This window comes from Neovison vison, chromosome 8 (genome assembly GCF_020171115.1).
Source record: "Neovison vison isolate M4711 chromosome 8, ASM_NN_V1, whole genome shotgun sequence".
In the NCBI taxonomy this organism is placed as follows: domain Eukaryota; kingdom Metazoa; phylum Chordata; class Mammalia; order Carnivora; family Mustelidae; genus Neogale; species Neogale vison.
This window is the reverse complement of record NC_058098.1, coordinates 125823696-125838450: the sequence shown is the minus strand read 5'-3', so window position 1 is coordinate 125838450 and position 14755 is coordinate 125823696. Positions and strand designations below refer to the sequence as shown.

General features: G+C 41.3%; 1 protein-coding gene across 2 annotated transcripts in view; it reads right to left on the bottom strand.

The window, feature by feature from the left end:
- ATAD2B (ATPase family AAA domain containing 2B) overlaps positions 1-3605 on the bottom strand; it is a 147729-nt gene extending 144124 nt beyond the window's left edge. Inside the window, exon 1 of one of the 2 annotated variants that reach the window (XM_044262002.1) lies at positions 3083-3605. In XM_044262002.1, the coding sequence (XP_044117937.1) occupies positions 3083-3298 (216 nt within the window). In that variant the 5' untranslated portion in view covers positions 3299-3605. The remainder of the gene's footprint in view (positions 1-3082) is intronic. The other variant, XM_044262001.1, reaches the window with a different exon arrangement.
- Between the last annotated feature and the right edge of the window lie 11150 nt (positions 3606-14755).

Here is a 14755-nt window from a genome sequence, read left to right as displayed (position 1 = left end):
TATAACCTTCCCCAAAAACGTAACACACTAGTGATGAAGTCAAAAGCAAACAGGCCTAACAGAAATAAAAAAAGAGCTGAAATATTTTTCAAAACTGCTTTCCAATTCTGTGAATATAATATTAGTTTGCTGAGAGTGACTCTTTGGTGGAGCAAATAAATGCTAATTGATCATAATTAACTCACCTAAAAGAGGTGAAATTTTATACATACTAAACAAACAAAAAAACCCTTTTATCAGAGTATCACAACTAACTACATAAATCAAGTTGACATTTAAAAAGTGTGGGCACGGGGTGCCTGGGCTGTGCCTTCAGCTCAGGTCATAATCCTAGAATCCTGGGATCGAGCCCCCCCCAACGGGCTTCCTGTTTGTTGGGAAGCCTGCTTCTCTCTCTCCCTCTGCCTGCCACTTCCCCTGCTTATGTTCTTTCTCTCTCTCTCTCTCTCTCTCAAATAAATAAATAAATAATCATTAAAAATAAAGTGTGTAGGCACAAGAAAATCATGGCCATAATCTACAAAATGTATCATATGTGTATTTCCCAATTCTACACATACTTGGGGGGGGGAGGCAAAATTATTGGCACAGCTCATGGTCCTATGACTTTTAAAGCAAATGAAGTAACTCTAAACAGCACATGAAATCTAAAAAGCATCCAGGAAGTTGAGAGGAATAAGGGAAGAAATCAGCATCAGGTGTAAAGTGAAGAACGTAAAAGAAGAAAAAGGAGGACCTCCTTAATTATGTATCTTATAAAAAGGAACACATTTCTTCCTACAAAAATAAGGGTCTCCTAAAGCAACAGCATGAACAATTCCATTTTCCAACAAGTAAGTCATTACAAACCCTAGCAAATGACTAAAACTCCAAAGACACAGAGGGTACCTATTTAAATACACAGGAAAGAGTACTAAATTCCTGCAATTCATAAAACGAACTTGAGAGAAGAACTTACCACATTCGTATCAACCCACCTTAGAAATACATACAATGAAATATTCAGAAATCGCTTTGTAAATATATAGTCCATAAACTTAAACTCAGAATTATAACTTATCCACTTTTAAAGGACCGATGACAGGATTAGTAAATTTCTTAAATTTCTCAGAGAAAGCCATTAGATCATTATTCTATCACCTACTACAGCCAGAAGACAAGTCTAAAACAGAAAAACAAATATTTTAAAGTAAATCTTCATTAGCCCGTTATTTACAGCCTTTTAAAACATTTTCAAGGGATCCTTGAAACAAAGTTTCATTAGCATCCTTCTAGAAAAAGCTGCACTGCCTTTCATTCCTCCAGCAATTTAAAAGCTACCAAACATTCATTTCTACATTAGATTATTGATTCCTTGCCTTTTAACATCTCCATAACAGCTGCTTGACAAATTACTTCACCTTATTCCTCAGAGGGTAAGGACAGCATGATATCCATGAATTCAAAAACGGGACCACAAACTGATCAGTGACAGATGAGCTAATTGCTTCAGATGAATTAGATACTGCTCTAATAGACTAGGCATTGAAACCATTATACTACAATAAATGCTTACACTCTAAATATTTTTCTTGTACTTAGGTGTAGAAGACAGACCTTTCTTAAATTTACTTCTGTTTTAAAATATATGTCAGCTTCAGAAAGTCTATAAGCTTGTACACATTGGGAGTAATTTCTACAAAATGCCAAGTTTTCAAAATAATTATTCTAAATAGTATGTACAACTTTCAGATTTAGCTTTCTTATTTCAACCTAAGAGAAGTTCGCCCCAAAAGAGTCTAACGAGACTCTTTTTAAATGTTTTTTAAATGTTTTTTAAATGTTTTCCAGACTTTTAGCAAAATAAAAACCAAATACATTTTCAGAGATACAATAAATGTATTTCAGGCTAGTACAGAATAATATATGATTATTTCCCTCAGTTCATTCTGATTAGTGTCTGAACAGTCTGTGATAGAGAAAAAGCACACACAAACCATAATCTTGTAGACCCCATAGAAAATAAAATATTGTTTCCCTCCCACAATAACAAAATGGTGTGAAATCAAAGGAGCATTTTAAATGAATAACCATTTCCAGCCAAATTAGTCTCAGTAAATTAGCCTCTTGCTAGACAGAAGCAATACTCTTTTCTGAATGCATAACCAATCTCCTAACACAAACTTCTCCATTCCCTTAAAGTGACAAAACAAGTGCTAGCTTAGAGTTTTATAAAATAAGCTCTTTCGACCACTTTAAAAAAAAAAAAAACAACTAAACTAAATCTCCAGCCTTCTTCAAATGTCACGTGTGCGACTCTGTGACCATGGTGTCCATTCACCTTCTATAAACTATTCCCATAACAAAAATGCAGACATCTGAAGACAGTGTGTACAATCCAAAACATTCGACGTGCCCCTTTTGAGACTTGAAGCTCTACTGGAAAGCTCTACTGGGTCCCTGCTAGAACCCTGGTTCGCTAGCTGGCGGATTCCCCAGCCACCAAAATCCTGCTTGATCTCGGCTGCCTGGAGAGGCGATAGCGTTGATTTTGTTTTTCAAGTTGGTGTCAGAGCAGCTACAAACTTTTTTCAGCATCCCTGCCTGGCTGCCAACTGGAGCTCTCCGCTCACTTCCTCACCAACTTGAACCACCCCCAAACAGTTTGAGAGTAAGCTGGAGTTGAGACACCGGCAGGAGCTGACACACTTACAAGAAGGGTTTGACACCGCAGAAAACTTTCACTTCTCTTCCCCAGCCCTTCCACCCGGCGACTCCGGCCCTCCGCTCCGGCTTCCCTAGAATTCCCCTCTAAGGCACGGCAAGGACACGGAAAGCAGACCGTTCCGATGTCCCCGAAAAGACCCCCCTGAGCTCTCTCCCCCCACACTCCAGTCCTGTTCCTTACACAAAAGGGCCGGACCAGCAAAGCTGTCGCAGCCCTACCTAGCCGGGTGCCATCCTTCACCGCACCCGCAGACCCCCGTCCCCAGCCGCCCAAGCGGTCTCCGCTGGAGGCTTCCTGCCCTAACCCGGCCAGACAAAGCCCCGGCGGCCGGGCCGGCCCTCGCAAGCCTCCGGACTCGGGCCGCCGCGCTCTTACCCGGGCCTCTTCCAGAGCGACGCCGGCGCCACCGCTTCCCCCGGCCTTGGCGCCGGGGCAGCTGGCAGCGCGGGTCTTGGAGGAGCGGGTCCGAGAGGAGATGAAATGGCTGCTGCCTCCGGTCGCCCCAGGCTCTGCTCCGGCCCCAGGCCCAGGCCCGGGCCCAGGCGACTTCGACCCGAGAAGACGCAGAGAGCTCTTCCGGGTGTTCACCATGGTCCAGCCAGGAGGACGGGGTCCACACCGCGCCCGCCGCGCCCGGGAGAGCCAAGGAAGGCCGGCCCGCCGGCCGGGCAATCAGGGCCAGTGGAGCCGGGCCGGGAGAGACGAGCCGACCCGCACTCTGCGGAGCGTAGACGAGGACAGGCGAGAGTAGGGCAGAGGAAGAGAAGTAGGCGTGAGAAGGCAGAAAGCGGGAAGCGGGAGCGATGCTCCAGGCCGACAGCTCAGATCCTCCACCGGCTTCACCCTCCTCAGCGGGAGCCAAGCGGAGCCGCCATTTCTGCCCCTTTCTCTCTCGCTCTCGCTCTCGAGCTCCGTGCGTCAGGGATCCAGCGCCGCAGGGCCGACGAGACCGTGCTTCCGGCCGTGGCCGCTGCGGGGCGCTGCAAGGCTGGCCAGCCCTTCTCCTGCCTGGTTCCCCCTCCTCTCCCTCCGCCCCTCGAGGAGACCCCGCCCAGCGGCACGGCGTCAGCGCTCGGCCGCCCGAGAAGGGACGCTCTGGGCTGTCTGAGCTCTATGGTTTCCAGGTCTGGCCGGGCGTCCGGGAGGGGGGGAATGGGACTAACCCGAAGGGGCTTGGGGGTGAGAGAGCGCAGGAGCTGTCATTGGAATTCTCACTACCTTCCCGACCCTAGTACCCTAGCATCTGCACCATCGCCCCAGATGGGCTGGATGGAGCAAGGAACGACCGGCAGAGGCGGGAGATAGACGGGGACACGAGGCTCGGTGACCCAAGTTAGAAATCCCAGAGGTGTCTGAGGCAGGACACCGAACTTGAGTCTCACTTTTCGTGGCTGTAAAAATAAGACTCTAGTAAAATAGATCTATGCGGTTTCTGGCACATGTTAAGTTTAAGGAAGTACAAACGTTAGGCCCCTGCGTCTGTATACAAAACAAGAAAGGGTCGTTTTCTGTATGTAACCTTAGCCAGGTAGATCTAAGAATCACAGAATCAATTCTTTCTCTTAAGAGTCTCCTTTATCACGGTCGCTCCCACCCGCGCAAGAATTACGAATATAAAAAGCTGAACAGAAAGTATAAAATTTGTGATTTAACTTTCAAGGTTTAAAACAATATGAAAAGCTCTCCAGTAAAGTAGAAATTATGTTAATTTCACCAAAATTCTCGATATATTCGCGATAGAGAGTCTTATTCCCTGGATTAAGTTCTTCCCATTTGCTGCAGTAAGAAAAATCGAAGGCTCAAGAAAAGTGCTGTAAAAATACTCCAGCTGCATCAAAATTAAAGCATTCTGGCCATCTAAGCGCCGTCGTTGAACAAAACTTCGTCCAGCACTGAATGGAGGGAATAGTTCTGCTTGGAAAGAAGTATGGATGCCAGGATAATGGGCGAAGTCCGCTTCCATTATTGCAACATACCACTCACCACTTAAAAACCAGCGTCTTATGGGTGTGGAGACCTTATAATGGAAACAGACCTGATTTTCCTGAATCAGTTAGCTTTGTAGGAGACCCCTGAAGGGAATACAGTTTTCCTATAGAAAGAGGCTGGTTTAAAAAAAAAAGAAAGAAAGAAAGAGACAGGTTTTTGTTTGTATATGAAGTGTCCTGCATGCAAATTAGAATATGAAGGATTTGTGTGCTTTCCTCCCTGTTTTGTTTCTGTCTTTGTTTATATAGTCCTCCATTGAGAAAGCCAGATATGATTTGAGCTATTATTCTTTTTTTTTTTTTTTTTTTTTTGACAGAGAGCGGTCACAAGTAGGCAGAGAGGCAGGCAGAGAGAGAGGAGGAAGCCGGCTCCCTGCTGAGCAGAGAGCCGGATGCAGGACTCAATCCCAGGACCCTGAGATCATAAACTGAAGGCAGCGGCTTAACCCACTGAACCACCCAGGCGCCCATGATTTGAGCTATTATTCTTGATGAGAGGGCAAAACACAAGCTGGCAGCCCATAAAGCACCCCTCCCTTAAGGTACCATATGTATATATTTAATTTTCCTCAGGCACTAGTGACTGCCTAACAACAGCAGGGGAAAAACAAATAGTCAACTGATAAATATCCCAGTTATGTAGGACATGAAACTTTACTATTTTTGTTAGTAGCTATTTTTTTGTTGTGTGTGTGGATTTTGTTTTGTTTTTTGTTTTTTAAGATTTAATTCAACTATTTGAGAGAGAGAAGAGAGAGCACATGAGCTGGGTAAGGAGCAGAAGGAAAAGCAGCCTCCTGGCAGAGCAGGGAGCCAACACCTGGCTCAGTTCCGGGACTCCAGGATCACAACCTGAGCTAAAACCCGTTTGTAGCTGTCTTAATGATTTATAAGAAAAACACAATCTTGGGGCACCTGGCTGGCTCAGAGGAGCATGTGACTCTTGATTTGGGGTCATGAGTTCGAGCCTCATGTTGGATATAGAGATTAAATAAAGCTTTTTAAAAAAGGAAAAGAGGGACGCCTGGGTGGCTCAGTCAATTACGCTGCTGCCTTCTGCTCAGGTCAATCCCAGGGTTCTTGGATCGAGTCCCGCATTGGGCTCCTTGCTCAAAACAATTGGCTTGAGACTCTCTCACTCTCCTCCCACCCCTCTCCTCCCCATACCCTACCCCCCCTTTCAGAAATAAATAAATAATATTAAAAGAGAGAGAAAAGAAAGAAAGAAAAGAAAAACAATCTTAATAATAGACCTCCAGGAACCTACAGACTCGACATCTAGAGCCCTAAGGTCAACTTCACCTCCACGGGATACAAAACCCTATATATTTCGCCACTCCTCACAGTCACAATGCAACTCTCTCTACCCACAGGTCCTGTCCCCGTACTGTAATAAAGACATACCTTTTTGTACTGTAAAACATCTCAAGAATTCTGTCTTCACCATTGGGTTCAACAATCCCACATCAATAACCGGTACCATTTACTGTCAATAAATGCTCGCTCTGAACCCATCTGGTCTTAGGTACTCTTCCAGGCCAAGAAATAGGGAAATTTTTTTTTAAATAGCAACACATAGTTCTGGCCCTCCAAATTACTTACAGGCAAGAGGGAATCAAGAAGACAGGCGAGAAACCAGCAAGCTGCAATATAATGTGACTAAGAATGAGGCACAGACCTCTAATTCAAGCAGGGCCTTAAGGAAAGCCCTGAGATGGGGCATCTGGGTGGCCCAGTGGGTTAAAGCCTCTGCCTTCAGCTTGCATTGTGATCCCAGGGTCCTGGGATCGAGTACCGTGTCAGGCTCCCTGCTCAGTAGGAAGCCTGCTTCCCTTCCTCTTTCTCTGCCTGCCTCTCTGCCTACTTGTGATCTCTGTCTGTCAAATAAATAAATAAAATCTTTAAAAAAAAGAAAGAAAGAAAGAAAAAGGAAAGTCCTGAGATGCATCTTGAACCACCAAATAGAATAAGGGAATATTATGTACAAAAGAAAGGAAGACTTTAAAAAAAGAAAAAAAGGAAGACTTGAAGAAGATAACAAAGAGTTGCTTTTTTTATCTGCAATATGAATCAGAGAAAAAGTTAATAAAAATCACTTTTTAAACTTTGCTTAAAACTACATAAGTTGGGGCTGCCTGGATGGTTCAGTGGGTTAAGCCTCTGCCTTTGGCTCAGGTTATGATCTCAGGGTCCTGGGATTGAGCCCGTCATCAGGCTCTCTGCTCAGCGGGCAGCCTAGTTCCCCCTCTCTCTGCCTTCTTGCCTCTCTGCCTACTTGTGATCTCTGTCTGTCAAGTAAATAAATAAAATATTTTTTAAAAATCACTTAAAAGAAAAAAAACTACATGAGCTGGTGGGACACCTGGGTGGCTCAGTCAGTTAAGCATCTCCCTTCAGCTCAGGTCATAATCCCAGAGTCCTGGGATGAAATCCTGCATCAGGCTCCTTATTCAACAGGGAGCCTGCTTCTCTCTCTACCTGCCACTCTGCCTGCTTGTGTTCTCCCATTCTCTGATAAATAAATAAATAAAATCTTTAAAAAAAAAAAAAGAAAGAAAGAAAGAAAGAAAAAAAGGCCAAGACAAACCCCAGAACCTGCTCAAGTTAAAGCATCTAATTCAATCACCCTGCAAAATCCTGGTACAAAAGGATACACCCAAGTATAAGGACGAATTAGAAATAAACCTGCTAACCTTCCCACCACCCATCCTCAGGAAACTATGAGGAAAACTGCCATTTCCCAACATCTACACTAAGAATGAAGAGGAAAAAAACACATCCCTTGAGAATTCAGAACAACAAAGTGGTCCTCAGATTTACAGCCTAAATTCACCAAATCTATTAGGTATGAAGAAACTTGGGACAATAACTTTAGTTATACAGGCTCAAGTCAAAAGTGATTCTTAGCGCAAAGGAAAAGCAAACATACATTATCTGTGAAAGAATGCACTTTCAGCAGGACATGCAAAAAAATTAAGTCTCATAAATATGACTCCCTTAAAAAAAAAATCACAAAACTTTAAAAAAATCATGAAAGCCAGCAGAATAGACAACAGAATGAGGGCTACAGATTGATATTCAAGTACATAATATAAAAGATTAAAAAATAATGAGCAAAAATGATGGTGAATTTTAAAAGAATGAGCTAGGAATTACAAAAGTAAAAAGAGTTCTTAAAGGTAACACCAAAAGGGCAATCTATAAAAGGAAAAAAAATGAAAAATTACATCTCAGGAAAATCTAAAACTTAGTTCCATCGGGATACCTGCTGGCTCAGTCACTGGAACAGGCAACTCTTGATGTCAGGGTTGTATATTCAAGATCCACGCTGGGTGTAGAGATTACTTAAAAATAGAACTGTAGGGAAGCCCAGGTGGCTCAGATGATTAAGAGCCTGCCTTCGGCTCAGGTCATGATCCCAGGATTCTGGGATCCAGCCCTACATTGGGCTCCGGGCTCAGTGGAAGGCCTGCTTCTCCCTCTCCCACTCCCCCTGCTTGTGTTCCCTCTCTCACTGTGCCTCTCTCTCTGTCAAATAAATAAATATATAAATAAACAATATATTTATTTATATTATATGATATATAAAATATAAATAACTAAATATTAATTAATATTTAATTATTTTAAATTTTAAAAATTTTATTATTTTAAATTATTATTTAAATTTATTTTAAATTATTTAAAATATATTTGATATATTTTATATGACATATATATTTGTGTAAAACAAATATTTATAATATAAAATATATTTAACATACTAAAATCAATAGATATTAAAATTTAATTATTAAAATAAATAATTAAATAATAAAGATAAATAAAATATATAATATATAAATAAGTAAATCTAAAATAATGAATGATCCAGTTAAGACAATGAAAACCAAACAACAGACCAAGAGGAAATATTTGCAAACCACATATCTCACAAAGGACTCACCAAGAATATAAAGAGGGGCTTGGGGTACCTGGGTGGCTCAGTGGATTAAAGCCTCTGCTCTCAGCTCAGGTCATGATCCCAAGGTCCTGGGATAGAGGCCGCATCAGGCTTTCTGCTCAGAGGGACTCAGCTTCCCCCTCTGACCATCCCCCGTCTTGTTCTCTCTCTAACTCTCTCTCAAATAAATAAATAAAATTTTTAAAAATATACATCTAAATAAATAACTAAAAACAAGAATGCAAAAATCTTTTTTTGCTCACACATATACACAGACCATAGAATAGATATGACCCGTGGGCTACTATTTGCCAACCTCTGCTATAAACATTAAAGAGACAAGAAATATAACGAACAACTTTATGCCAATAAGTTCCAAAACATAGATGAAGTAGACAAATTCCTTGAACTGAAATTACTAAAGCTCACTCAAAATTATTCAGATAATCTGAATACGCCTATCATTGATTAAATAAATTAAATATGTAATTACTTTCCCAAAAATAATACACCAGACCCAGATAACACCAATTGTGAAGTCTAGCCAATATTTAAAGAAAAAAAATACCAATTTTATACCAATTATTTTTTTTTTAATTTTTTTTTAAGATTTTATTTATTTGACAGATAGAGATCACAAGAAGGCAGAGAGGCAGGCAGAGAAAGGAGGAAGCGGGCTCCCTGCTGAGCAGAGAGCCGGATGTGGGGCTCGATCCCAGGACCCTGGGATCATGACCTGAGCTGAAGGCAGAGGCTTTAATCCACTGAGCCACCCTGGCACCCTATACCAATTATTTTAGAATATAGAAGAGGAAACATTTCTCAACTCACTTATAAGTCAGCATTACCCTGATATTGAAACCAATAACATAAAGAAAACACAAACAGCTGTTCTTTTTATATACAGGAACACAAACCTTTGTAACAAAACATTAATAACAAATCAAATCCATGAATATGTAAAAGGAATGATAAATCATGACTAAGTGAGATTTATCCCAAGAATACAAAATTAGTTAGGGCAGCTGGGTGGCTCAGTGGGTTGGGCCGCTGCCTACGGCTCAGGTCATGATCTCAGGGTCCTGGGGTCCCGCATCGGGCTCTCTGCTCAGCAGGGAGCCTGCTTCCTCCTCTCTCTCTCTCTGCCTGCCTCTCTGCCTACTTGTGATCTCTCTCTGTCAAATGAATAAATAAAATCTTTAAAAAAAAAAAGAATACAAAATTAGTTAAACATCTGAAACTAAAACAATCAATGTTTTTCACCATGTCAATATAATAAAGGAGAAAATCCATATGGGGGCACCTGGGTGGCTCAGCGGGGTAAAGCCTCTGCCTTTGGCTCCAGTCATAAACCCGGAGTCCTGGGATCAAGGCCCTCATCAGGCTCTCTGCTCAGTGGGGAGCCTGCTTCCTCCTCTCTCTCTGCCTGCTTGTGATCTCTGTCAAATAGATAAATAAAATCTTTTTAAATATACATATGGTTATCTTAGATTCAGAACAGACATTTATTCAAAGTGGAATTAGTAGGTAACATTTTCAAACTGATAGAGAACATCTAGAGTCCTATAGCTAATACAATAACAAATGGTGAAGGATGATGGCTTTCCTCTGAATTTCAGGAACATGGCAAGAATGTCCGCTCTAACAATTTCTATTCAACATTGTACTAGGAGTCCTAGGCAAAGCAATAGTAAAGGAAAACAAATAAAAAGTATATAGTTTTTTTTTTAAGTAATGTCAATCCCAAAAAAAAGAGTTACAAACTCCATCAAATGAGCCAGCCAGGCACCCCAAAGATAGACAATTCAGAAAGGAAGAGCAACTGTCTTTAGCAAACATGATAATCTCATCGGAAATCTTACAAAAAAAAGCTCTGGTAGGACTAATAGGTGAATTTAGTAAAATCATAGCATAGAAGATCAATTTATAAAAATTATCTATATACTTACAACAATCAATTGGACATAGTTTGAAATGCTAATGATAAATTTAACAATATATATGGAAAATCTAAGAACAACTGGGTGGCTCTGTTGGTTAACCATCTGCATTTGACTCAAGTCATGATCCCAGGGTTCTGGAATCAAGTCCTGCATCTGGATCCTTGCTCAGCAGGGAGGCTGCTTCTCTCTCTGTCTCCCACTCTCCCTCTCTCTCTTTCTCTCTGACAAGTAAATGAATAAATAAATATTTTTAAAAATATGGAAAATCTATATAATGAAAACTAAAAAGTGTTGCCAAGGAAAAACTCAACAAGTGGAGAGGTTTACCAGATACTTCATATTGTTAGGATGAAAATTATCCCCCAAATTAATCAATAGATTCAAGTCAATTCCAGTAAAAATCAGAAGACATTTTAGAGATTTTATTTATCTATTTGACAGAGAGAAATGACAAGCAGGCAGAGAGGCAGGCGGAGAGAGAGGAGGAAGCAGGCTCCCTGCTGAGCAGAGAGCCCGATGCGGCTTGATCCCAGGACCCTGAGATCATGACCTGAGCCGAAGGCAGCAGCTTAACCCACTGAGCCACCCAGGCGCCCCCAGAAGACATTTTAGAAATTAAGAAACTGAATCTAAAATGTATAAGGAGATGCAAAAAACCTGGAGTCACCTAAACCATTGGAAAAGAACAAAAGTGGAGAACTACACTACTTCATTTTAAGTCTTCCTATTAAATTATAATAATCAAGGCAATGTAAATATATAGTCATATAGCTCAATGGAAATGAATTGAAAGTCCAAAAAGAGACTCACACATATGATCAATAGATTTTTGTCAAGAGGCCAAAGTGATTAACAGGGAAAGGATAATTTTCAATAAATAATGCTAGAATGACTGTATATTCTTATGCAAAAAATAAATAAATAAATAAACCTTGACCATTAACTTCAGAATGATTATAAACTTAAATACAAGGCTAAAACTACTTTTTTTTTTTAAGGATAAAGCCTAAAATAAAATCTTTGTCATTATGGGGTAGGCAAATATTTCTTATAATGGACACAAAAACATAAACTATAGATGTTGATAAATTAGGCTCTTTGAAAGACACTTTTTTTTGAAAGACACTTTTTTTAAAAGTCGTTTTTGTTTTGTTTTGTTTAAGAGCTTGTTTATTTAATTGACAAAGTGTGTGAGTACAAGCAGGGGGAGTGGCAGGGAGAGGGAGACCAGGCTCCCACTGAGCAGAGAGACCCATGCAGAGCTTGATCCCAGGACCCTGGGATCATGCTCTGAGCTGAAAGCAGATGCTTATCCAACTGAGGCACCCAGGTGCCCCTGAAAGACACTTTTTTAACAAAACATTTTTATTTATTTGAGAAACAGAGTATGAGAGTGGAGAGCTCAGAGGGAGAGAAGACTCCCTGCCAAGCAGGGAGCCCGATATGGGACTCCATTCTGGGACTCCAGGATCATGACCTGAGCCGAAGGCAGTTGCTTAAGCAACTGAGCCACCCAGGCGCCCCCTGAGAGATACTTTTAAGACACCTGTTTACAAGGCAAGTCACAGGTTGGGAGAAAGTAAAAATAAAAACAGAAATAATGATACAAGATATAAAAACTTAACAGAGGAGCATGTGGGTGGCTCAGTTGTTAAGCATCTACATTTGGCTCAGGTCATAATTCCACTGTCCTGGGATCAAGCCCCGCATTGGGCTCCCTGCTCTGTGAGAAGCCTGCTTTCCCTCTCCTACTCTCCCTGCTTGTGCTTCCTCTCTCACTGTGTCTCTCTCTGTAAAATAAATAACATCTTTGAAAAAAAAAAACTTAACAGAAAGGATAAGCAATAACAAAATTAGGTTTGATTTTGTTTGTTTGTTTTTAATTTTACTTTGTTTAAAAGACTGATTTATTTAGGGGGATCTAGAGGGCTCACTGAGTGGAGTGTCTGCCATTGGTGCAGGTGGTGATCCCAGGGCCTGGGATTAAGCCCCAGAGCTCCCTGCTCAGTGGAGAGCCTGCTTCTTCTCTCTCTCCCTCTGCTGCTCTGCTCTCCCTGCTTGTGCTCTCTCAATTAAATAAATAAAACCTTTAAAAAATATATTGATTGATTGATTGATTTGAGAGAAAGAGGGCATTCCTGAGTATGGGGAGGAACAGATGGGGAGGGAGAGAATCTCAAGCAGACTCCCTGCTGAGCACAGAGCTTGACTTTGGGCTTGATTTTATAACCTTGAGATCTTGACCTGAGCTGAAATCAAGTTAGAAGCTCAACTCACTGAGCCATTTAAGTGCCCCTAATTCTACTTCTGATGGAGCTCAGGTGAAATACTGTAACTATATAAAGGGGTCCTCAGGGAAGAGATGATACTGATCCGGTAGGCATAGGGTGAATCCAAGAGGCTATATTTTTAAGAAGCATGTCAGGTGCTGGGTGGCTCAGTCATTAAGCAGCTGCCTTCAGCTCAGATCATGATCCCATGGTCCTTGGATCCAGCCCTGCATTGGGCTCCCTGCTCAGTAGGAGGCCTGCTTCTCCCTCTCCCACTCCCCCAACTGTGTTCCCTCTCTCACTGTGTCTCTCTCTGTCAAATAAATAAATAAAATCTTTTTTAAAAAAAGGCAGGACACTTTGAATAAATACTGAATCATGGGACAAAATCAGAATTGGTGACATTAGAATTCTGTGCTGTCCAATATGATAACTACTAGCCACATATGGCTATTTAAATTTAAATTAAAAAACTAAAAATCCAGGGGCACCTGGGTGGCTCAGTGGGTTAGGCCTCTGCCTTTGGCTCAGGTCATGATTTCAGGGTCTTGGGATTGAGCCCCGCATCAGGCTCTCTGCTCAGCAAGGAGTCTGCTTCTCCTTATCTCTCTGCCTGCCTCTCTGCCTACTTGTGATCTTACTCTGTCTGTCAAATAAATTAATGAAATATTAAAATAACTAAAAATCCAGTCCCTTAGATATACTACCTAAATTTCAAGTATTTAGTAGCAAAATGTTGCCAGTAGCTAATGTATTAGACAGTGCAGAAACCATTTTATCACCTCAAAAAATTCTATTGGACAGATCTGGCCTAGATATTCATCCTGAGGTAGGGGAAATGCTCAAAGATGATGACTGTATTTGTAATTTGAATGGATGATTGGAAGGGATATCAACTGGAAAAGGGGATGTAGCATCAGAATCAGATTCCTGAGGGTCACCTATCATTTTTCTATCAGCTCAAGAAGCGTTTACTGCCCTTGGTGGTATGTACCTGTGTAATAGCTACTGTATAAAGTGCTCTAGAGAATACCTAACAAATCTATGACTCAGTTTGCATCCTTAAGGAGATTTTACTGGTTCACAACTAGAAAAAGCCAACAGATTCAATCCTGGGTTTCGGCACCCAAAAACAAACAAACCAAAAATAACAGAGAAAAGAATTAGAGAAAGAGCAAATGAAACCCAAAGCTAGTAGGAGGAAGGAAGTAATAGAGATTCAAGTGGAGATTTAAAAAAAAAAAATAGAGAATAGAAAAACGATGGAGAGAATCAATTAAATTGAAAGCTGGTCCTTTCTTTTTTTTTTTTTTAAATATTTAATTTATTTATTTGACAGAGAGATCACAAGTAGGCAGAGAGGCAGGCAGAGAGAAAGAGAGGGAAGCAGCTCCCTGCCGAGCAGAGAGCCCAATGTGGGGCTCGATCCCAGGACCCTGAGATCATGACCTGATTTGAAGGCAGAGGCTTAACCCACTGAGCCACCCAGGCACCCCGAAAGCTGGTCCTTTCAAAAGAGTAACAAAACTGACAAAACTTTAGCTAGGCTGACCAAGAAAAAAAGGGGGGAAAACAGAAATTATTAAAATCATAAATGACGGGGCTCCTGGGTGGCTCAATGGGTTAAGCCTCTGCCTTCAGCTCAGGTCATGATCTCAAGGTCCTAGGATCAAACCCTGCATGGGGCTCTCTGCCAGCAGGGAGCCTGCTTCCTCCTCCTCTGCCTGCCTCTCTGCCTACTTGTGATCTCCGTCTGTCAAATAAATAAATAAAATATTCAAAAAAATAATAAATGAAAGTGGGGACATTATTATCAACCTTATAGAAATAAAAATCATAAAAAAGTATTATGAACAATTGTATGACAACAAATTAAGCAATCTCGATGAAATAAACAAATTTCT